Source organism: Siniperca chuatsi, linkage group LG4 (genome assembly GCF_020085105.1).
Source record: "Siniperca chuatsi isolate FFG_IHB_CAS linkage group LG4, ASM2008510v1, whole genome shotgun sequence".
NCBI classification, from domain to species: domain Eukaryota; kingdom Metazoa; phylum Chordata; class Actinopteri; order Centrarchiformes; family Sinipercidae; genus Siniperca; species Siniperca chuatsi.
The window spans coordinates 10,494,669-10,519,605 of NC_058045.1; the positions used below are offsets into that span (position 1 = coordinate 10,494,669).

General features: G+C 39.2%; 1 protein-coding gene across 4 annotated transcripts; it reads right to left on the reverse strand.

Annotated features, from left to right (window-relative positions):
* Positions 1 to 38: 38 nt before the first annotated feature.
* eps8l2 (EPS8 like 2) lies at positions 39 to 24,215 on the reverse strand. Of its 4 annotated transcripts, XM_044194521.1 has the most exons (21): positions 23,937 to 24,215; positions 19,912 to 19,962; positions 19,385 to 19,431; positions 14,161 to 14,225; positions 12,685 to 12,846; positions 11,254 to 11,403; positions 9,928 to 10,007; positions 9,642 to 9,751; positions 9,421 to 9,491; positions 9,184 to 9,310; positions 7,847 to 7,935; positions 7,668 to 7,742; positions 6,268 to 6,416; positions 5,853 to 6,021; positions 5,728 to 5,762; positions 5,530 to 5,635; positions 5,122 to 5,241; positions 4,267 to 4,342; positions 3,974 to 4,145; positions 2,307 to 2,439; positions 39 to 1,023 (listed from the first exon to the last, which is right to left on the reverse strand). In XM_044194521.1, the coding sequence occupies exons 2-21, from the start codon at positions 19,944 to 19,946 to the stop codon at positions 946 to 948; spliced, it is 2,049 nt and encodes a 682-aa protein (XP_044050456.1). In that variant the 5' UTR covers positions 19,947 to 19,962; positions 23,937 to 24,215; the 3' UTR covers positions 39 to 945. The 4 variants fall into 4 exon arrangements, with proteins under 4 accessions (XP_044050456.1, XP_044050455.1, XP_044050458.1 ...); XM_044194520.1 differs by lacking the exons at positions 19,912 to 19,962; positions 23,937 to 24,215 and having other exon boundaries at positions 19,385 to 19,638; XM_044194523.1 differs by lacking the exons at positions 19,385 to 19,431; positions 19,912 to 19,962; positions 23,937 to 24,215 and adding an exon at positions 17,619 to 17,865.
* Positions 24,216 to 24,937: the final 722 nt, after the last annotated feature.

The window sequence follows — 24,937 nt, forward strand, 5'->3', positions numbered from 1 at the left end:
ATCCACAGACAAACACAAGAATTATGTACAAAAAAAGATGTGATATCAAATATGTACCAAGTTTATTTTTTAATTGTATTCTTTTTAAACAGCAGTGTGCCCCATAATATTTACAAACCCCTTGAATGTTTTATCTAAATCTTCATTTAATTATCTGTATCAGAACAAGACACACTCATATATTCCTTATTATTCCTGTGTGTCTGTGCAGTTCACACTGCAAAATATCATGCTGCATAAAAACACATTGACAGCATCTCACTATTATTGACAATAACTTCATGCAGGATTATTGACAGTTTCTCTGTGGTGCCAGAATGTCTGAATTCTCATTATAAACAGCATCATTTACTTATATTAATACCTATCTGCTGATCTACAATGACCAATCAGGACTTCTGATACCGACTAAGAGGACTAACAGAGCTTTTTTTTTTCTTGCTTTTTTTTTAACATTATTATACCTGTAAACAGTAATATGAAAATAATTGGCTATATATCATAAAATGTGTCATACATTCTGGCACAGATTTAGATATGCAATAGCTAAGATCTACTTATTTACCAAGTCATTCAGTTAACAGCTGCAATATTGACAATGAGCATAAACATCAACGAGACCACACTGCTCGTACATTTATGTACGGTACATGCATGTTGTGCATACACACACTCTCACTCACACACACACAAAACTGTACATAGATTCATATGTTCCTCTTTTCATACAACAACAAAATTTAAAGAGATGAAAACAAAAGCAACATAATTAGATAAGAAAACACTTAAATACATACACATTGGGTGATACAAAATAAATATACAATTAAAAATGTATACAACATTTCAGCATGTTCTACTGTAGGTCATAATTAACAGTAGGTTGACTTAAGAAGCTGCTGCGGTTACAGAGTGATGATCATGCGGTCATGCTGGTCAGCAGGTTCAGTCTTTGCTGCCAGAGTCGATCCTCTCCTGCCTCCTCTTCATGATCTCCTGCAGCTCTGAGTCTCCACTGGTCTTCTGTAAAGGAAACACAAGAAGACTCATCTTTATTCTTTTAAATGTTTCTTTTCTCTTTCAAACTAATGTTCAAGGATTCCCCTATTACAAAGGTAGAATACAGAGAGAGACACAGGATTTAAGAGCGAGAGCGGTCATGAGCTTTCAATGAATGCACTGTTTTGACATAAAATTGCAAAAGCATTGGCAACAGACTGGTTAAGGTGTGTTACTTTTCATATCTAAGTACAATAAAAGTTCAAGTTTCTTTGGATTAAAGGACATGGATCATTAAACAAAAAAGTTTTATTCATAATTTCACTGTGTTCAATAAGTGGAAATAAAACCTGTTTGCACACAAATGTAAAAAAGTCTTCATTAGATGGGCTTACAAACTAACTTCATCTTTAGCAGAGAAATAAAAAGTAAAAAATAAACAACAAAAGTAAGTAAAAGTACACTGGTTATTGTTGTATGTAAACTCCAAACTTCACTGAAACTTGTCACCTTAAAGGTGAGGAGAAAACCAGGAGGTAGAGAGCGAGCGAGGAGCATCAACTTCAAAACAAAATATTTTTATAAATATGGGACAGACTCTTAACTCCTTATACAGGCTGAGACTTTTAAAGATCTTTGACTGAAAAATATTTATATTTGTGGCACTTTTTTTGTCCCCTTCCTACTTCTCTAAACCACTCTGCTTTGACTGAGTCAGGACTCCTTGCTTCACCTTTGTTTACTCTTTTTCTCCTGTGTGAATAGTGTGTTTATGCTCAGCGATGATCTCTTAGACAAAGTACATTATACATTTGCTGAATAATATTCAAAGGTAATAATTTGATGAATAATATTCAAATGTAACTGATTATTTTATAGTTTAAGAGCTGCATTTAAGTTATGAATCTGGTACATAAGTGTATCACAAAGTTTATATTTCAAATACTTGTGGTGTAAGATTCATCGACTGTATATTGTAATCTGGCACTTATCTGGTGTAATTACTTCTTTTGTATTTCTTTTTTAACTTATTCTGCATAACTGTTTGTTCTGTTATTATCCATGTGGGTAGCCCTGCTTAGTTAGTTCTGACCTGATTACAGTGTGTGCACACCCACTTTTTGGACTGCACCTGTATTAATTATGAGTGTGACTCTCTAATAGTCTTGTGCTTGTATATACCTGAGTGGATTCGCTTGTCTTAACATGCCCAAATGCAAAAGTGTGTTCATTTGTGGGTTTTAACGTCTAACCGTGAATGAAACAGCATTGTCGTAACAGGTGTGGAAGCAGTTTGCGTGACTGACCTCCAGCTGTGATTTCTGTACGGTGATCTGACAGTAGACACGACTGCCTTCTTCTCCACACACCGCCTTCAGCTCTTCTTTGTTGAGGGAAAACAGCTGGGCTCCAGTCAGGATCCCCAAACATTCAACCGTCCTGCAGACAAGACAGTCAGACAATTCATTTACTTATTATTATACATACATTTACTGTATTTCTTAATTTTACATTGTTTCTTCTATTGAGTACACTGATGTTGTAGATAAAAAAAAATAGACTTCATGGCATTTTGACATGTAGTTCTGTAGCAGGAAAAGCACAGGTGTAATCAATAACATTAATAGACTGTGTTCCTTTGGGGTGTGTCTGTTCCAGCATCTTGGTATTGTGCATGCCAACTCACTGGGATGGCTTACTGGGACATTTAATGGAACATCATTAAAGTTATTAATTACACCTGTTCTTCCCTATGACATAGGGAAGCTCTATTAATGGTCTTACTGGTAATAATTTATGTAGTCTCAGTGGTTTATATCTATACTGAGTAAGTCTACTTGTTAAATATTGACTTACTGGGTATCATTTATTGTTATTGTTTCCAGAACCACACCCACAAATATAAGTCCTGCACCTGGTTCCATGTAATTGTAACAGTGATAAAGCACGACTGGAAATTGTTTGACTAATAAGGGGCTAAACTATACAGCAGTTTTTGTGATTCTCTGACCGGATTCACACACCCATACTCTTCACCTACTCAAACCAGTTACCCCATTGAAGGATCTCTTATCCTTTGTAATAGTAGCAATACAGCTGATCTGGACATTGCTGTCACTCTAAATAACTAATAATAACTCTTCTCCGAACCAAATTCTGATCAGAATTCAACAACTCATGTTGGATTTTGTGTACAAAATACCAAAATATCTTAAATAAACAAACGCTCTGTATGCTTTGACATAGTGGTGCTTTGAGCTGAATGCTAACGTCATCGAGGGTCTAAGGATGGAGGGTGTCGTATGCTGTACAGATTGTAAAGCACCTTGAAGCAAATTTGTGATTTGTGATATTTGGCTGTATAAATAAAACTGACTTGACTTGTCTGCAGGCTAACATTACTCAATAACAATGCTAACATGCTGCTGTTTCGCAGGTATAATGTTTACTGTGTTCACCATCTTAGTTTAGCATGTTAGCATGCAACATTTAGCACTGAAAACAAAGAACAGCTGATGGGGATGCCATTAGTTTTGCAGGTATTTGGTCATAAACCAAAAGGATTGGACACATTAAAAATGTGACCTGATAATGGCAGGAGGTGAAAAGTCAGGAGATCATCAAAGTGATTACAATTCATCCTTAGCGGTGCATGAATGTCAAATTTGAAGGTAAACCATCCAATAGTTGCTGAGATATTTCATTCAAAATCACATCATGTCAACCTCATGATGGCTCTAGAGGAAAAGTCAGAGGATCATCAAAGTCAGTAGGATTCATCTTCCAGAGACCATGAATATCTGTACAAAATACTAAAGTACTAAAAATCTATTACTGACAGTACATTAACACTAAAGAAATACAATGCAAGCCAAATATCAGCTTTTAATACTTCCTGACATTTCAGTCACAACTTTAAGGTGTGGGAAGGTATTTTGATTTGATAGATTGATGAGCGTTGTGGGTGACTTACGGTTTTGAGAAACCTTTTGCGGTGAGCCATGCGATCACCTGCTCTGCGTTTGAGTCAAAGGTGAGCGGCACTTGGCTGCCAGATGATCGCTCCACGCGGAACTTCCTGGCGGGCGGCTGGCTTTTGTTAGCAGTGATCATCATCAATAACTCATTGTTGACCTCATCCATCACTGCAGTACAGAAACAGGACGGCAGCAGAGGTCAGAGCAAGAGTAACAACTTGTAAGTGCTGCTTTAGAAAAAAAAACCATCTGTAATTCTGACTTTGTTTACTTTTTTGTGTTCACTCACTTTTGTCTTTGGGTCTACTCTTGTTGAAGCTGTCTCCATAAATCTGAGAACCAGGAGGTGACATCCTGTAGCCTTGCTGCACACACACAGAAACAAACACAAACACAGTTCACGAGAAAGCAACCGCAGCCAGTATTATTCCAAAAACAGGTTCCTCTTTCGTCGATACTTTTTTGCCCAGGAGCCAAAAGCAAAATATGTGTGTAAAAGAATTTCACACCTGGAAGAGTAGCTGCATGCAGTACCTGCTGCAGGTCGCTGGTGAAACTGCATGCAGTGTGAATGCTTTGCAGTACGTGTCTATGGGAATGTGTTCTTTCAGTGAGAGTGGGAACACGATGTGTAGGGTCACAACAAGCGCAGAGAGTTTGTACACAAAGCTGTGAATGTTCTTCCTTTTCCGTTCTTCAATTTATCTAGGCTTTTTATTCATCTGATTAATTATTTATCTGTGGAAAATCTCTCCTGCACTTTGTACCGAATGTGTCATCTGTTTGTGTAATAATAATCTTTTGTACTTTTGAAACATAAGCAACAAAGCCTAGCTACAAAACAAATTCATCCACAAGCAGTGATGAAGAAACCTTGATCAGTCTCATTATCTTATACTTTAGTTCCCAGAATTCATTCTGACACCTCGTGACAACACACCTGAGCTTGTGCCATGACATCACATTGCCTATGGGAACTCTAAAAATACACCTCGCAACCACAGAATAGGCTCAGAAATGCCAGAATGTGACACCAATGGCTGAGTTTTTAACATTGCTATCAGAAAAGTGTTATGGGTGTTAATCAAAGAGTGTAATGTTAATGCACTGCATGTATAGTGCAGCAGTGTGTACAGCAGGTCACCTGGCTATAGACGGCTTCAGGCTCCTCTATCTTCACAACGTCCAGGATGTTAAATGGGACGTAGCCGGACTGGCCACTGCGATTCCGTAGTTTCCACCACTGTTTGTCATCCTCTATCACCTGCGAGACAAATTTCACATCTCACTCCACAGCACTGAAAAACTGTAATTAAACTCAAGTCTTGTGTGACACACACTCTTGACCTGGATACAGCTGAAATTGCTTCAGTGCTGGCGATGACCTTTCATTTTTACTGTTTGTTTACAGCAGGCACAATCACATTTAGCAAAGTTGAGGTGTTTAACTTCACAGAAGGCAAGGAAAGTTTAGCTACAATGCACATCTGAATTTAGTTCAAATGTAGTCAATCTTCACACGAAGGGCAAGATAATATCACATTGTTATTACCTCGAGGATTTCATCCTGCAGCACTGACAGCTCGTTGGCATTCCGTGCTACAAAGTGGTAACGAATTTTGGCATATTTGCGAGTCTGTGGTATCCCATTGTAAGACCTGTTGAGACACATGGTATCTTGTCATCACAGTTTGACATGTTTTTGTGCATGTAAGCGACAGCAAAGTGTGTGAAAGACTTCATTACTTACCCATTTGACGAGCTTGAGGAGTGAGTTCCATAAAACTGAAAAAACAGACAGACTGTTACATTTTCAAGAGTTGGGACCTTTAATGGTCAGTACATTCACTGGTGGATAACAAACAAAACCCTTACGTCCTCTGATGACTGTTTTCTGTAATTGGGGCTGGTGGGAGACGCCAGTGGCCCCATGGATCCCTCTGTTTCCCATGGGGCCGTCCTGAAGAGCTCTGCCGGTGGCTCCCAGCCGTTACGAAACTTTGGGTAATAAGGAGGAGCACACTGATCCCTTGGCCACTCTGCTCTGCAGGAGGAGGAGGAGGAGGAGGAGGGACGGGACGGTCAAAAGATGACCTTTAAGCTACACATCTGTACAGACAGAGCCAGCTATAATAATGCACCTATGTCTAAGTGTCCAATAGCTCCTGATGGTCAAGCCAGTACCTTGCATGGCAGCTCGCAGCCATCAAAATGTGAGTGTGTGTGAATGAGAGGCAAATTGTTAAGTATTTTGGATAAAAGTGCTATATTAATGCAGCCATTTATGTACCTGGGTGTGGTCCATCCTTCCCCCAGCAGCTCAAAGATGGTCATCTCTTTGGGGGAGAGGTGTCCCCGCAGGAAGTCGACAGCATCTTTGGAAAGGTGAGGGGAGATTACTGAACGCACCAGGTCAGGACTTCCACAGCTCTGCAGCACCTGTGGATGCATTCAGACGTTTATTAATTGATTACACAAGAAAAGACATATTTTCAGTATATGTATTACATTTAGATGTGTATCATTTCAACTTTTTCAATATCGGTACCAATATGATACCTGAATTTTGTTGCTGGTACCAAAACATTACTTTTTTCAACACCTTGGTTTAAAGAATATATAAAAATATTTTTCTACTTAATGCTTTTTCATTCATGAAAATATGCCTCAATGCATCAGTGTTAATGTTGTCTAAACACAAGGAGCCGCTCCAGAACTTTCCTGTATAAAACACAGTTTAAAATTAGCATTTTTCCTAATTTCTTAAATTGAATCAAGAAATATTGGATTAAAGAATAAGTAAACAAGAGGAAGGATCTGACCAAACATTCAGTGTCAATTTTGAAATCTTGATACTTGAAAGTTTTCGATACTTAATCCTCTGGAGACATTTTTCCAATATATATATATATATTTATAAAGTATTGAGGAATTATATCCAGCCCTACTATTAACTAGGGAAAGAAAACAATATATTTTTGCTATTTAATCCAAAGACACTTTTTAGAAGGTATGAAAGCAATAAACAGCAATAAACAACAGCAGCATCTCTTTTAAATACACTAAAATATGGATTCAAGGCATCTTATTTACACTATAAAACAACTGCTGCATGTTGAGATTGTAGAGAACAGCTAGTGACTGTGGGGGCATTTTGAATGTTACTGCTTCTGCTTTATCTCAACCTTATCAAGCAAATCCAACGTGTCCAGAGGTTACTGCACCATATCAATGCAGGGCATAATCAAAGCTCTGTGTTTCTACCCAGCAGTATCGAAGGTGTGGCTGAACACTGCGTCTTTGGAAACCAACATTATGTAATTGTGGCTGCACCTGAGTCAGAGTGAAAGCCACGTCGCTCCAGTCTGGTGAGAGTTTAGCAGAGCGGCAGTGGGTGTGATGCCATAAAAAATAAAAACAATAAGAGGAATGTCTGATGGCAACAATGCAAAACACTGAACTGTTTTCATTCTGTGCACTTGAAAAAAGCTCAGTGTATTTTTGTCAGATGTGCCTGTGGGCTCAGTCAACACTGAGTGTACCCAATGACATAGAAAACTTATTTTAGCGTTACATGGATTTACACTGTTAACATTGAGAAAAATCACCATGTGTTCAGGATAATGGCATATCCTGTAAGACAGCCTTCATCCACATAAACCTGTTTAACATCAGATTTAAAGCTCTTACCAGCTCCAGAGGCCCGAAGAGGAAGTGAACCAGCTCAGATGCACTTGGATTCTGTATGTGTTTCTTCAGTTTGGCCTGCAGGGGGCGCAGTGACAGACACAAAGTGAGAAGGAGGTGATGAAGAGAGGGCAATTGATGAACGTGATGAACGGGGGAGGTTAGGAGCTGTGATATCTCACCAAGAGGTTGAAGGCCAGCTTCAGTTTCTGCAGGCTATCAATGAACTCTGCTTCGGAGGGGGGCTTGGCTCGCAGGGTCAGCATGCCCTCTGAAAACAACCAGAGCAACAATGACCACACACAGACTCCAGAGTTACCAGCCTTCCATATAGACATATTACAGACAGGACACAGGTTTCACTCTCTGGCCCCGGTTCAAAGCCATAAACCTAAATGTTATTTTTTCATCTCTACTAAAGCTTACAACTTACATCTCCAGTGAAATAATGGTTAGCAATACAATGATGGTTAGTTAATAAAGAGCTTGGCCAGAGAGTAAAAGCCCAAAAAAGAATGTTTCAGGGTTTCTCAACTTATGACCCAAAAGGTCCCAAAATTCTCACAACCCCAGAAATCAGAGTTATATAATGTGGATTTGAGTATGATATTCCTTTTAAACTGTATTTTCAGGGGTTTGGAAGTTCTAAATTACATAAAGGTTATGACATATCAGACCTACTTATTTAATCTATAAATTAGAAATATATTTAAAAAACATAGCAATTAATACATAAGTCTTCCAAATCATTTGATCAACAAGTGAACCCACATGGGATTCTGACCAAGTTGAGAAACTGATTCTCTTGATAGAGAATACATAACTTTCAGCACATCTGTCTCTGTCATGGACAACACATGGTTTGCCCCTGACCAGGCGCACAGAAAACAACACATCGTGTTTGTTAGAGTCACATGTATGTTACATGTGCAGTATGGTATAGACTTGCTGCACACGGAACAAGGGGCGTTGAAATAAATACACAGCATCACACAACTGCCAGCTTTTGGATCAGCAACATGTTACAGTAATTAATTATTTTGGACAGCAATAATTAGGGGAACCAACTGCTATCACACTTTCAGTCCATAAATAAGCTGATGCTTTTGGTTTCAATCCCTGTAAAGATTAACATTTTTTTACTCATTTAATCTGCATCTCATGCAAAATTAAACTGAATTTTGCTTTTTTTTGGTGTTGCCAATATTTTGACTTTGTCAGGCAAAAACATTGTAATTCAGACAGGAGCACACTGACAGAAATAAGGAAAAATAAAAATACACCAGATCAGCACTCCTAGCGATTGAAAAGGTAATATAATTACAGCAGCTATGACAATTGAGTAATGAGTATTGTGTTACTTAACAGAACCCCAAACTAGGCACCAGTACCACACATGCGTCACTGGACGAGAGTCCCGGGCCACGGGACACAAAAAGACACAAACATGGCGGCATGAGCAATATGAACATATTGTCACTGCATTCGTGCCAACACATCAGAAGAAAGGGAGACAGACCTGCTGGTCCTTTCTTCTTATTCTTCTTACTCTTGTTGCGATGGTTGAGCTGGGAAAAGGCCTCTGCTGCCTTTTGCAACCGCGCCACAAAGATCTCTATGTCATCCAGGGCACAGTTGAGGATTTGCTGAGGGAGACAAATCCTGGCGTTTAGCATGAAGAGTATAGCATTATGAGACGGTGAAGGGAGCTCTGTAATGTAATGACAGGTGTCACTGTGGGTAAAAAAACACTCACCACATCCTTCTCAATGCGCTGGGCCAGCTTTTCATGTGACTCTGCGTCATTTTGTCCGGAGGCTCGTCTGGCTATATCCAAACACAAAACAGCTCATGTAATTAAACAAAAACACATTGATATGAATGCTAATATTCTAAGAACATACTTGTGAATATATGTGAGCTGTGCATGTAACAAGTGCTTTCTTTTGAGTGCATGCACAGTATGTGTATTCTCACCCTGTGTCTTTGTGGCTTCCACTCGTCCCTTCGCAGCAGGTGAGGGGCCCTTAGGGGCTGAGGGGGGAAGGATGGTTTCTCTGTGACGCTTCATTTTCTCCTGGTTTACCCTGAAGGAAAAGGAGGAGGAATCGAGACCTTCAGCACCCTTACATCCAGTTAGCTAACTACTAATTACATGTCAGTGTCACCTCCTTCAATGTGTATTTGACTGCATATCTGTGTGTGTGTGTGTGTGTGTGTGTGTGTGTGTGTGTGTGTGTGTCTTCTGCAAAACTGTTCTCACTTCAGAGTCTGAAGCCTCATTTTCTTTCCATGCTTGTTGTCTCCAATGGCACTGTCTATATCCGCATGAACCATCTCAGCCTGAATTAAGTGAGGAGAGACACACAGAGTCAAACTTAACATACGTTTGAACAGTTTTACAGTTGACATCACTATGCCGTTTCACTGGCAGCCATGCCATACTTAAGGAAAACATTTCTGTCTCCACCTTTCGATCCCCTAGATCCAATTGCAATATTGGCATGTCAAACTGAATGCTGAAAGTTTGTAGTTTAATATCTCTTTGCAAACTGACAATAATATCTACCTCATGATGAATTTTACATATTCTAAATTGGACAAAGTGATCGATTAGATTCTATCTGAACAGGAACGCAATTGGCATGCATGGTGTGAATTGTTTTATTTCCTGTTTCTAATATTCTGTCATTTGGATTTCAAGTCTACAACCAAAGGCATCGAAGTTACTTATAATTCATTCATATTTTCCAATCTTTTCATCTGTTATCAGAAAAATGACCCAGGTTTTGCTGTTGTTCCAGACAGACATTAGAAAGGTCTTCAGTGTGAACGTTTTTATACTGCATCTAAAAACCTACAAACAGGCCTTGCACTGACAAGTTTATGTTGTTTAAGAGCAAACTTTGTCCATTTGTTTGTTTATAATGACTTGTGAAGCACTCTGTGATGCTTGCTCTACAAAAGTGCGAAATAAATAAACTTAACTCGCTCAATGTGCTGTACATATTTACATACAGCCAATGATGGTGAAATGAAATACATCAGTGTACCACAAAAACATTTGAGCTTTTCTCCCAAAACCACATCTTTAAGATTTTGAACATATCGCGCTTTCCTATTCTTTCTTCACATTAAATGACAGGGGCATCACAGTTTTTTTACACTTTCATTTATATTCTTTCAATAAAAAGCCAAATATGAGCTATATGTGATAAACCAAAGGTCGTTTTATTCATATCCTTCCACCCCCATCAGTGTTTATAAGCCCAATTATGATGATCAACAGTTTCTTGTAAGCTCTTTCTTTGAACTTATTAGTAGTGATTCTGAACTATATAAGTATTGTCTTTACACTAAGTTATAGTATTACACCCTTTCAGTGATAGATCATCCCTTCAGCAAATATCTCTGAACAAGGCTGCAAAAAATGTAAAAGGATACACACAAACACACTGCCACCAACAGCACTAAAATCTGACCTGGCGCTCCAACAACAGCAGCTTGGGATTTATGAATGATACAAAACACAAAGCCAACCATGCACGGACAACTAAGCCAAGCATGTAATGTTCTAACTGAGACTCACCTCCACCTCGTCACAGTGGAAGAAGTGGATGTCGGGTCTGTGCTGCTCCTTGTCCTGACACACCAGCAGCAGCACGGAGGGGTAACGTGTCTGATTCAGGACCGTTTGACTCAGGTGGATGATGGGCAGAGGGAAGTTCTCCAACTCTTCCTGCAAGAGCACAATAAAGGAATGGTTAGAGGGAAAGATGTGGAGGCAGGGAAAGAGCAAGATACTATCTGAGTAGGCCAAGGCCTCAGTAAGATAAAACAATACTACAAATAGTAGATGTGTTTGAGGAATAGTTTGATATTTAAAAAAATATGTTTTTCTTACTGAGAGAATATGAAGCTACAACCAGCAGCCAGTTATCTTAGCTTAGCACAAAGACTGGAAACAGGGGAAAACAGCTAGCCTGACTCTGTTCAACAGTAACAAAATTCTCATCCCAGCAACTCTAAAACTCACCAATTAACACATTATATCTTGTTTGTTTAATCGAAAAAATCGAACTGTAAAAATGAACATTAGTGCTTTTACAGGGAATTCTGTGTGATTTTGTTATATTTGGACAAAGCCAGGCTAGCTGCTTCCCCCTGCTTCCAGTCTTCATGCTAAGCTAAGCTAACTGGCTGCTACATAATGAACCGACAAACATCAGAATGATATTAAGTTTCTCATCAAATTTGCTGCAAGAAAGCAAATAAGCGCCTTTGCCAAAATGTCCAACTATTTCTTTAAAGGCTTTTCATTGTGTGAACAATGTGTGTGGACACAATCATAATCACGTAAGACATTATGACATGTATGTAAAAGATAAATGTTTAGAGAATATTCATAAAATACATTGATGGCTGCATATTTTTGTCATATATTCCATCCATTAGCTATAACCGCTTTTTACGAGGGGGCTGGAACCAATCCCAACAGACACGCGGCAAGAGAATGTAAAATGCTATTCATATAAATGTGTATGTTATTTTATTTAATTGCCACATTTATTCAAAACTTAAATAGGCACCTGAGCAATTTAGTATTGCACTTTCATAAAGTTGGGAGACTTGTGAGAAAAAAGAATGGTCAATATCGATCCTGTTTTTTAGCTCCAAAAACACTGGATCCTACAATTCCCATAATGCATCTTTAATTAGACACTACCCAGCCTGGTTAAATGCTCACGTCTTTTTTTAAACTCCATGTCCCCACTTTGTAATGCACCCTTTCTGACAAATCTCCTCCAGAGCCACAGAATACACGATATTTTCACAGGCTGAGTAATTCTCCCAGTGACTCATAAATTGACTTGACAGCATACTTCAATTCAAACACTTGCTTGCTGGCAAATACGTTATGCTGTAAATCACAAACACAAATGAATGACTGTAAATGTGCCATTTATTGCACGTTAACATAATTTGATGATGATGGTGCATGATGTGTGGACAGCCGTACCTGTGTGTCACAGTCCAGCAGTCTGACCGCCTTGTCGGTGACCTGCAGGAGCATCTCCTGGGTCCAGATTTTGTCTTTTGAGTCCAGAAGGACCAATTTCTTGATGGCATCGTCCACTGTGGCAATGGACTCTGTCTTGTCCATAATGAATGTGGAGAGATGCTGAGGAGAAAACAGTGGATTTGTAAATGAAGGATAAGAGTTTTGGCTGTGAGGGGACTATGACTGGTGTGAACTAAAAACAAAAGCTGTATGGAAAGTAGAAAGGGTATGCTTTGGAAAGTTGATGGGTGTAATGTGAAATATACATTATTTCTAATAAACTGGCTGTATTAAAATAATACTTTGACATTTTGGGAAATATACTTGTTCGCTTTCTTGCAGAAAGAAAAACAATACCACTATCATATCTGTCCATTCAGTGTGAAGGTGGAGCCAGCAGCATTTAAAGAAATCCTTTCTGCACAGACATGGGACATAGTTCAACACCATCCCTGACCTGAAACATGTCTCTGACTCAATCTTTTCAACATCAAATCCCGACTGCTGCAATCAGAGGCCTGATTGCTACATTATGATAGAGTTCCCGTAAATGAGATGGAATCTAGAGATTTACAGTGTGTCAGCTTTTATGTCTGGGCAACAAACCAAGACACCATAACATTTATAGTAAGTGCTTTACTTTTTTCATATGAGGTTCAGTGATCTTTTTAAAATTATAAATCCATCATTTCTAAACTTCAAGTATAAGATTGTCTTTCCTTTTTTAAGCCTTTTTTGTATTTTGTCATTTTTGGATAGTTTACAGTAAAGTGTGACAGGAAACACTGAGATAGAGAGAGAGGAATGACTTGGAACAAAGGTCCTCTGCTCAAACTGAAGACGTAATGGTTATGGGGTTTAATGGGTTACAAGAACGCCTCAGTTATTTGATTTTCCATCTTAATTGCTCTTTTTTCCCCTATCTATTCTTTATCAATATCATTTTATGTTATCTCTGATACTTTTATTTATCTCCCTAATCACAAGGCAGGTGAACAGGCACCATATGCATTAGCAACGAAATAATAATAATACAGTAAATTATATGAAAAAGTAAATAAAACATTTAAATAATACAGAATGATGATACACAGTATGCAATGCATAGGAAACGTCTCGGATCTACTCATAGTAAGTGATCCTATAAAAAAGATTAACTTTTTATTTACACTTTAATGAGTAATAAAATGATTTTTAACCTAAATAATAAGTAAAGGTAAAGCGCGCTACAGTGCCTCTCACACTGACCCATTTAGCTTCCTCAGGCATATTTGCATTGAATAAATATGCAGTGATTGAGTTTCAAATCTTTTACAGAGCTTTCTATTTTTACATATATTTTTCTTTATTTCTAAAACTTTTCAAGTATGCAGGAACAAAATTATAACACGCAACTTTAATTTTTCAGAGAGACAGAAACAGAGCAGATCTTACCTCAACATGATACTGCGATGTCTCATGCATGATGAAATTGGAGTTGGAGTATTTTTTCCTCTGTTCTGTTGATAAGAAAATGAAAATATTAAGAGTGAGAAACCACCAAGTTCTGCCTGCGATCGTACTGTATATGTAAATATATCCTACTATGTAAACAGCCAGTTGTGACACTGACCTAAAGTCCACATGTTGCCGTTTCAGCAGAGGGAACAGATTAATCGAAATGCTAATGTGCAAGCTGAAAAGACCAGCAGGGCAATAAGGAAGTGACAAAGACACGTAAGGTGTGTATGTTTTTTTTTTTTTATGGGGCAACTGTAGACGTCATAGTCAACTATAGTGTTAGATATTTACATAAACATTGTATGTACAGTAAGATGATTGTCTTAGACACATGATAGTGTATTTTACAGTATACTTGACAACAGCCCAGTAAAAACTACAGGGGCTTTTATCTGCAAGAAATGCAATAGTGGTCAAACTATACTTGTGACATTACATCTTTTTGCATAATCAATGGTTTTACAGAGGGCAAAGAAAATGGAACAGACGCATCTGAGAATTTAATTATTAAATCTCATACCAAAGAGTCTTTGTGACTTGATTTGTGCTATCTCACATTATAGTATGTTGGCCAGGCTGGCATTAAATCTCACTCCATCTGATGCACCTATGATTTACTGCAGGGTCAAAGACCAGCAGCACCATGCTCACTTCCTCATCTGTGGCACTGTATTGTAAACTATCACCAACCTTATAGATGGTAAAAGTGCTGTAAAGTTAGCCAGAAATGCTGTCATTCTCAGTACACACCTGTTGAGTAGTAAGGCAGGTGAGGGTACCGTAAATAGCAAGTGGAACGTAAATTATTTTCTGTCAATGCTACCAGTGACTTTAACAGAGTTAACACCAAAGTTAAAGATCCACTCCAGAAATGTTTTAAGACATATAAAACACTCTGCTGTGAATAATAATTTGTGTCTGATGTGGTTTTTACACAAAAAATTAAAAAATGTAATAAACTACTTACACATTCTTCAATGCACAACTACTCCTTTTCCCTCTTTTAAAAATCCAGAAACTATGAATATACAAATATTTTTCGTTTCACAACTACTAGACACAAGATAATTCCTAATTCACTGAAAAATCAGTGTACTATATGAGCACTGGAGGTTTCAAGTTTCCACATCAAACTTGAGTAAGATGCATACTGGACCACTTCTCGGACTCAGATTTAAGGTGGGCACAGAGAAAAACGCTCCACTTCAGCAGATGAATGTGAAAACAATTCAACAAAAAGATCAAACATCACAGTGAAGTAACAATAAGCAAAATACATTTTTGAGTGGAGGGGACTTTAAACCTGCAATAACAATTTTTTTTTTTTTGGCCACTTGGAGCCAGTGGAAACAAGTTGTAAACACAACATTTACATATCATCATTAAATTGATATGGTGAACTTACACATCCAGTAGTTATGGAGCAACATTATCATTAATCTGAAATCGCTGTTTATGTCCACACCTCTACCAACTCTTAAGGGAAATATCTGGATCATTAGATACTAAATGCTCCACTATGTTCACCACCAGCTAGTCGCTAACTGTGTCTGCTGTTTGGTGCTGAAAACAGCTGCCTGCTGCGGCTGAAAGCGACACTATGAGAACGGTGAGAGTGAAACAAAACAGTAAAGTTGCTGCTGGACATCTAAACAATGAGCTGAAACTCACTATAAAGCTCCGTAAAGTCGAGGGCAGATTCAGGTGATAATTCTCTGTAGGTTCATCACTACGAGCGACCCCTTTCACATTGTCATATTGTTTTTACATTTTCATTTGATTCATGGATATTCTAAAAATACTGATTATAGCTGCTTTAAAGTTTGAGAAAGATTTCAAAAAAGCATTAAAATCAACTGCAATTTTTCAAAACCAGCACAAGATATCAAAAAATTGATTTAGACCAATAAAATTCGAATGTGGTGACCCCTTTGAAAAGTTTGAAAGACATTTGTAGACACTGGAGCTTGTCAAAAATGCATTGTTCACAGCATTGTGTGTACTGTTGGCCTGGACCATTGTTTTTTTAACTGGCCAATGTTAAATGAGTGTGCCAGTGTGCTCATTGACCTATTTACCAGGTGAATAATCTGCAGGTAACAATTACGGTTAAATGAGAGCATGTTCCTATCAACTCCACTGCCAGATCTCCTATCAGGTCTCTTTCTGTCCCCCACCCAACAGAGTCAACATTTTGATGCCACACAGGTTTTCTATTCATACAGACATTCAGCCACATTTCGCTTTATGTGTTTTATGTTGAAAGCAATACAAAAGCCCTGCTGTTTGTATAACACTTAACAAAATGTGTGTCAAGGCCTAAAGTAAATTCTAATATTTGATATCCCCTTTTTGATGTTTCAGTGATGTAAACCTGCTTCATACAGCTCTTATATGTTCATAGCACTGAAAAAAGATTTAGAGGGATTGACTTTATATCCATGCAACCGCTGTCACTGTCCAAATGACGCAAGCATGTGTCTTTCCTGTTCCTGCCATTTCCTCTCTGCTGATTCCTTCCTGCTCAGCTCCCCACAGGTGAAACACAAGTGTCAGGTGTTGTTCTGAAAGTCGAGCTCGCCCCATGTCTTATTAATGACTGACATTTATGCCAATCAATTCACAGTGCTGCAACAGCGTGCAATAAGAGCCACTTAGCAGGCAGATGGGCAGATCCTCAGGGCTCTTCAGAGTCAATGACCAGTGATAAACATGGCTTCTTGGCAGATTATCAAACCAATACATGTCCCAAATCAATCAGACAATCCGACCTCCCTAATAACTGAGTTAACAAACTGAGTTCTGATATTTAACCTGACTCAACCCAAAACCAAGAGAGCAACAATTTTTATACAATGTCTTGAAACTGTTTAAATTTGAGTTTGAGTTAATAATAACAATACAGTCCTGTGTCATAACATCAAAAGGCTGAATGGCTCCAACCATCCATATAACTCAAACAATAAGCAATTGTGTTAGCACAAGCTCATGACCTGATTTATTTATTTTTTGTGCTAACTGCAGGCCACCCTTTGGATACTATGTCCACAAAGATTTGGCCATATGTCACCAGAAAGTATCACATCAACACACATCACAGCCTGATTCACCTCAGAGTCAAACTAATGTAAAACAAATGAATACAGGTTTACATCGTGCATTTGTGTATGAGAGCAGCAAGAGGCCAAATACATAACATTATTTTGTAAAATACAGCCACTGAAAACATTGCTTTAACAGAGACAAATAGACATAACAACTGCATAAACAAGGCTGAGTGACAGAAATTACACTACAAGTACAGGACATTCAACTGAATTTCATACATACACAGACGCATTAAAGAAAAACAGTGGAGCAGGACACAATAAAAGTCTTTCTACAAATTTTACCTGACAGAGACATGCTCCTCAACCACAAACCGAGAAACTCAAGAAAGCTGCTGGATGATCTGAAGTCCAGGGATGATGATGAGCCTGATGTGGCGACTCTCTGCTCTACCCTAAACTTGCTGATAACAGATCAGGGAGGAGGACCTGTGTATCATTTGCATCAGTTATCTGCTGTCCTGCACTGTGTGACTGACGGGGAGTTTTGCGTACAGGAGATTGAGCTGGGACTTTTGCTGTTGTTCCTTTACATGTTTATTCAGCAAGGAGCGAGCAACAGACCTCCAAATATCTCCCACTCCCAGGAGGACAGGCATGCTGCGGTCATCCTGCAGTGAGAAAGTAGTGGTGACCATCTGCCACACAAGATGAGACGAGCCAATGGAAAACAGCATTGCCTCATCACACATGCAGTGGGATATTTCACAGAGATCACAGGAGAGGGTGCATCCTGTGGATATTTGGATGACTTAACGGCACAAAAATGTTTCACAGACAACGAGGTGCACAGTCAGATGGTTTGGGAACATCTTGCATCCCTACAATACCATCATCTGTCATTTGAGGCCATTCTAAATTTGGAACAGTACAGTCATGCATGAGAGCAGGTTGTTCTGTCATTCCTCGGTGTAGGTTTCTATCGGGGCCTATGATATGCTGTACAATGTTCCTCTATGTTAGCAGTGTGGAAGGAGGTGCTGGCAGGGACCAGTGAGCTAATGTCTGAGGCAGCGCGGGGAGGACCAGAGGTGAGCAAGAGGCTGTGCCCGCCTTTTCCTTTCCATATTTCAATGCGTCTTTTATTCACCTGCAAGAAATGGGCATCCACACCCTGTTCCAACCACAGGCACACCCTGCACTCCCTGCTAATGTAACATAGAGCATTTCAGTCACACCCACACCCTAGCACAAGTATGCAAGAGCTAAAATAAATCGTCATGTTATAACTGCATTACTGAGTTTCACCTTCAATCCTTCAATTCAAAGTATGCACAAAGACTGAAAGTTAGACAAGATAAATATATACGTCTGCACACAATGTGACTACAAAGAGCAGACAAACAACAAAAAGCCTGATGCATCTGTCAACAAATCCCAGCATGCTGTGCAGGCCTGGCACAGAGCTGGAAACTCATGTTCCCTTCAGGAGCCCAGCCTCCCTCCCATGTCCCTCAGTGTCTGACAGAGGTGTCAGCAGCCTGAGCATAACGGGGCCCCTCAGCAAGACCTTGGCTCCCTCTTATCACTGTGTGTGTGTTCTGGGTACTGTGATAGGTCAGCAAGGCTGTGAGGCTGCAGCAACATGCGGCAGAGTAGGAGTACTGGATTTCCTGACATTTGCATAGCAAATAGAATATTGTTTTGATCTAAGTCAGTTTTTAATAGCTTATGGTCAACAATCGGGCTTTGGCTACACAGGCAATATTTTTTAGTAGATCAGATTAGAGGTAGTAAATCAATTGTTGATTTTGGGTTTTTTTTCATATTATTTTTTGACCTAAGGCAAATATCGAATATGGTCTGCCTTTGAGTATAGAAATAATAATGGGCAATGAAGAAAATACTTAATAAACAACGAGCAAGCTTTCATAAAACTATTCCAACTAAGAGTGCACAACCTCCTAAATTACAAGCTGTAAGCTGTAAACAGTCTGTAGTGAATCATGCCACAGAAATATGGGCAGGTGTAAATACATTTGAAGGGCATGTAAAGGCAAAGTCTTGAAAACAGACCAACAATAAAATACTCCTTCCATGCAGTCACTTACCATAAAGGGCCTTGGCGCTGATCTTGCTGTCCGATCTGGCCACTCCACTGCAATGACAAGAAGAGGAGACGGGGTTACGCTGCATGCTCTTCATCTTCTCCCCTGCACCTCTGGATGTCAGTGTCACAAACCCTCTGAAACTCCCACACTGTCACTTCTCTTGAACAGCAAGCCCACAAAATAGAAGCGTTACATACAGAGAGCAGACTGGCCAGCACTGGATGAGATTAGTCTGAGATTCTGAGCATATGGACCAGCCAGGGAGAGAGAGGGAGAGTGGAAAAGGGAGAGAGGGAGGAGGGAGAGAGGGGTGTGGGGCATGAAGGGAGGCTACAGCCAGGAACCCAGGCAAAGCAAACAATTCTCAACAGAGCCGCTCTGTGCCCGAGGTCCCTGACCCACACCACCTTCTACATACTGGGTTAGTGATTCTCCTACGCCTGTGTGACAGCAACTTAGCATAGCGTGATTAGCTAACACAGAAAGGTAAATATGTGAGGGGAAGAAGGAATGTGTGCGACACTCACTTGGCTTGCCTCGACGGAGATTCAAGGACACTCATGATTTAAGGCATCCACCTGAAGAAAATAAACAGAGAGGATGAGAATCAGAGAAAGAAAGAGAGTGGGTGTTAATGAAAGACTGAGTGAGGGAAGTGGCTGGTGGTGGAGGGAAAATATATTCCACCAAAACAAACTTTTTAAATGCCTGTTGCGTCAGGTATCTTTTTGTTTTTCTCTCTCGTTCCACTTTGGTGAGCTCTCATACACAGTCCACTGTGTTAAATCTTAAAAAGCTATAGGTACCTCATTAAGGTTGTAGATATGATATGCAAAGTTGAGGCGTAGTCTACTAAACAGCCTGTTCTTCCACTGTGGAGAGCCAGGTGTTGGGCCTGTGCTGCTGGTAGTCGGGGGGACTGGTCTGGGACAATGGCAGACAGCAGGCTGATATGCACTGTGTAATTAGATCCACTGATGACAATATCTGCATAGCTGCAATTAATTAATTTGGTTGGGTTTTACACCCAGCCATGCTAATTAAAGGAGACAACCAATGTGTAACAGAGTGCTACGTCTAAATGTGAGAGGTTAACTGGACCAGGAAATGAGAGAACCAAACTCTCCCACACCCTTCCCTCTGGGCCTGGAGTCTCCGACTTGTCTGTCATGTACTGACAAGGTTGTGTAATATATATCAGATCTACAGCAATCATTTATGGATTTTATCACTCCATTAAATATAACCAATAATAAGTGTTCCTAAGTTATTGGCTAAAATGAATTGTATTTAACACTGGAGACTATAATCACCTTTTACCTTATGTGACTTTTAGACTCCAAGGAGCCATGTATCACTTTAGGCAATCCATTCAGTTTGTATTATTAATTGGTGGTGAGAGGTTGGGATCCTGTGTCACCAGCAAGTATTTTAATTGTTTTGCACAAACAATCCAACCTGGAGGATACTGACCCAGCATCACGTTGCGGCACTGGGTGTGCTTCCCTCAACCACTTGTCCATGACAGTGTTATGAGACAGCCATTTCCTCATGACATGCCTTACCTCCTTTCTGAACTATAAAACTGTTTTTACATAACAAGCAGCTGTAAACTACACATGCACATGGTAATGCACACTGTGTATGACAGCTACAGATTACAGGTGCGGTCACTCAAGCTTATCTCACAGCAGATCATAAACACAATCGCCCTCAACAGATAATCCCTTTATATCTTCTGAAACAAAGTACGGCCAAATCACAACAACTCTCCACAGCCAGGACCAAAGTTAATGTTACTGTGTTCCTGCAGACAAAGTATGATTTTGTTCAGATGCACACATAGCTCAATGCAGCCTGTTTGAGGCCTAAAGGATAATCTACAACAAAATCTTACTAAGAGATGCAAATGAGCAAATAAAACTAGTTCTATTTACTTTAGTAAGTCAAGTCTGCACAAAAGGTAGACTTCCTCTTTCTGTCCTTATCTCTCTGGTCATCGTCTCTCCACGCTATTGTTCGCAGCTCTGGCCCACCGCCAGGTTTCAGGAGGGAGGTGAAGCCAAAGCAGGTCAGGCTGGCTGTCATGTGTTGTCAGCCTCATAGCAAGAGGCCCTCTGCACACCTCTCCTCCACTCGGCCTAAAGTGCTTATTGTTCAATAATGGCAACCCCTTATTCTGAGGTAATTACACAGTATTAGAACAATGATAAGGCTACACAAAATTAGAAGCAGGGTGTTCGGGACGCTTTTCTTAGGCTTACTAATTCTACCCTTTTTTTTCCAAAATTACTGATATCTGGCTGTTTTGATTTTCATATTTATTGGAATGAGGTTAGACAAGTGTTGTCAAATATTCATACTGTTTTCTGTGACAATAAATCTTTTGAGAGTGATGAGAACCTCTTACAGTCTCATATTTTAAGCTTGTGGTATCAGTCTTGTGGTCTGTATTGTTTCTTTTTTTCACATGTTAACATGTTTAAAAGAAACACAAAAGAAGCCCTGAAATACTCATAAACAAGTGCAAAATATCAGTCTTTGAACATTAATCAATAACTATACCATAATGCATGTCTAATAAATAGTGTTCAATCAACAATCTTTGGTGATGTACTGCAACCTTTAACCTAGAAGTTTAGAAACTCTGACCAAACAAATCAGTATTATGATGCATTTTTCTTATTGAACATGGGATTCTACGTCTGAATTTAAGCCCAGAGAATGCCTTGTGCTGTTTTGCATGACAACGATCTGACTTTATGTATCAAGTGTAAACAAAAGAACAGATGTTTAGCAGCTAAAATCTGAAACACATTGGATGCCACGAAATGATAACTCTGTTAGTGCAAAGCAGCCCAACTAGACATTTTGCCTCCTTAAAAACAGCTCAACAACTGCTCTAACATAATAAATATCTATAGTAACAAACGCCCCATAGCACACCTGCAGCCTAAACAAAGGACCTAAGAAAACAGCGACAAAGACTGACAACAAGAATCACTACTGACATGCACATTAATGGTGAAATAAACCCAGCGTTTACAGTATTATGCTCTTTAGCAACTCTTTGTACAAGTATGGTTTATTTTTAGACAACTTAAGCCTGATAATCAAAGTGTGCCATGATCTCAGCAATTCAATTTTTTCCCAAACATTTACTTCAATATGACAAAAGACAGACTGTTAACATGAGTTCACATCAGTCTAATTACAATATTGACACTTTTTGACATTGTCATACTACATAACTAGAAAATATTGACAGTGATAGTTTATATAATATGAGTCTGCTCTGATATGAGCAATCTGGACTTTGCTCCATGCTCCTGAGTAAGCATTTTGTAAAAGATAACAGTTATCTGATTTCATGTATTTCAAGCTACACAGCCATCTTGCTGAATCACATTATACCTTTATGTCAGCTGATGATGTTACAGGTGTATTCTGTGTATTCAGGTGCAGTGTGGGGGGTGTAACAGCACAGAGAACTGGCACAAGACAAAATCAGGTCAGATTTCACAGGCATGATATCTATTTGTTCACATAACATTCATATAAACCTCCCACCACACGGAGAACAACAATCTTGTGCCCGGACGAAACTAAACTAAAAAGACATAAAAGTTTCAAAAGTGAAATAAGAAAAAGATGCACTTCCTCCTACGATGTAAAACATTCAATGAAATAAGGAACATTTACTTTAACAAGTTCAACTCTGTAATCTCAGATTTCAAAAGAGCTAAATGAGCTCTCAAAATTAAGAATAAAAAAAAAACTCCTAGGAGAAGGACAAAGGGCGGATCTTGCTGCCCAATATGTATCAACATGCCACAAGCTGAGGGACAGTGAGTGACCTAGACACACACACAGCACACACATTTACACGCACACACAAATACATGCATCGGATAAACTTTATATACTGTATTTACTTAATATATATTAATCTTAATGTTGTGTTAATGTTCATATTACTGTTACTGTGTGTATTGAGTGCTGTCCACATATTAGGACAAATTATACTTTGATGCTTTGGCAACATTGTTCTGAAACTTTCATGCCAATTAAGAATAAAATTAGTAAACAGTGTTTCTCCTTTGCTTGTTGATGTGTAGCATGTCATGAGATTATTCGTGAACATGTTGAACCCAAATGAAGGCACATTCCTCTCTCAGCACAGAACTGAATGCTGTAATTAAGGTTGTGGGTGACATCAGAGTTAAATGTATGGTAGAAACATATAGTTTTCTGCTCTCTTGCTACTTGAATCAAGCAGAACTTTACTCTATGAGGACCCAATACCAAATGTTACAGCATGAGAATTACACCATAGATGAATCACTGTACAATTTGAGTAAAATTTATTCCAGCAAGTGTCAATATCACTTCAAACCTGCAGCTTTGATCACAAAACATTAAATCATTAATAATAAATCATTACAATAAACAAAGAAGTGCAACCAATCTCAACTTTGAAACCAACATGACTCAGAGCTCAGAAAAAAATATTAAGAAAGGAAGAAAGAAAGAAAGAAAGAGTATCTTTTACCCCTTTCACAGTGGTGTTTTCTGGACGGGATGCTCAAGGTGACAAACGTGGGCTAGACAGCGCCTGAAGCATCAGCCTGCCATCACAGCCGGCAGCCGATCAGGACAACAAACTCCGCAGGAAATGGTCGATATATGTAAGCGTTTGTTTTGAAGTAGAAATCCAATACTGTAAGCAGTACAGTTTCCAACACAGACGTTTGTTGCTGGTTCCCAGAAACACAGTCGCTGAGGAGGCACCGTGGGAGCAGGTGAGTGATAGGTGACTCTGCAGGTAACTCAATCCGACAGGGGAGGAGCTACACGGACACTTTATGCGGGTGGGGCGGTCGATGTGAAGTTTTTCTCACTCAATTTGCTGCAGGTCTGGTAATGCAACTCACTCCTCTGTTTCATTAACCTACATTACATAAAGCAACAATAACCCACACTGAGTTGCTTGATTTCAAAACATAGAGTGAATTATTCTGCTATCTAATCACCTTTATATCTAAAATACTGTAAATCTTGGGAGTAAAGCAGTGGTTCCTAAAAAACAATTTTTTTTCTTACCTGTAGTGTTATTTAACCATCTAGATTCTTTTGGTGTGAGTTGCTGAGTTTTGGAGAAATCAGCCTTAGAGATGTTTTAATATAATGGGACTAAATGGCACTCGGGTTGTGGTGCTCAAAGCGCCCAAAAATTCAACAGCAATGTCTCTTTCCAGAAATCGTGACCTGGTTACTCAAGATAATCCACAGGCCTTGTTGTGAGCAGTTTCATGTAGGAACCTCTTTTCTTTGTACCGATAGTTCCTACATGAAACTGCTCACAACAAGGTCAGACATCTCTACGGACGATTTCTCCAAAACTCGGCAACTCACACCAAAACCATCTAGATGGATAAGTAGCACTACAAGAGGAAAAATATGTATTTTTGATTTTGGGGTGAACTGTCCCTTTAAAATGAAGCTATACTGTATCTTCTTGTGACCCCACATTACAAGCTATGGCCTAAGTGT

Bases quoted from the DNA above. Each gene is read 5' to 3' on its own strand.
- eps8l2 (XM_044194520.1), bottom strand. From the start codon at position 19,478: ATGAAGAGCATGCAGCGTAACCCCGTCTCCTCTTCTTGTCATTGCAGT. The intron at 9,492-9,641 runs GTGAGAATACAC...GTTTGGATATAG, and splicing joins GGAAGCCACAAAGACACAGG to CCAGACGAGCCTCCGGACAA. The intron at 9,311-9,420 runs GTGAGTGTTTTT...TGTCTCCCTCAG, and splicing joins AGCGCATTGAGAAGGATGTG to CAAATCCTCAACTGTGCCCT.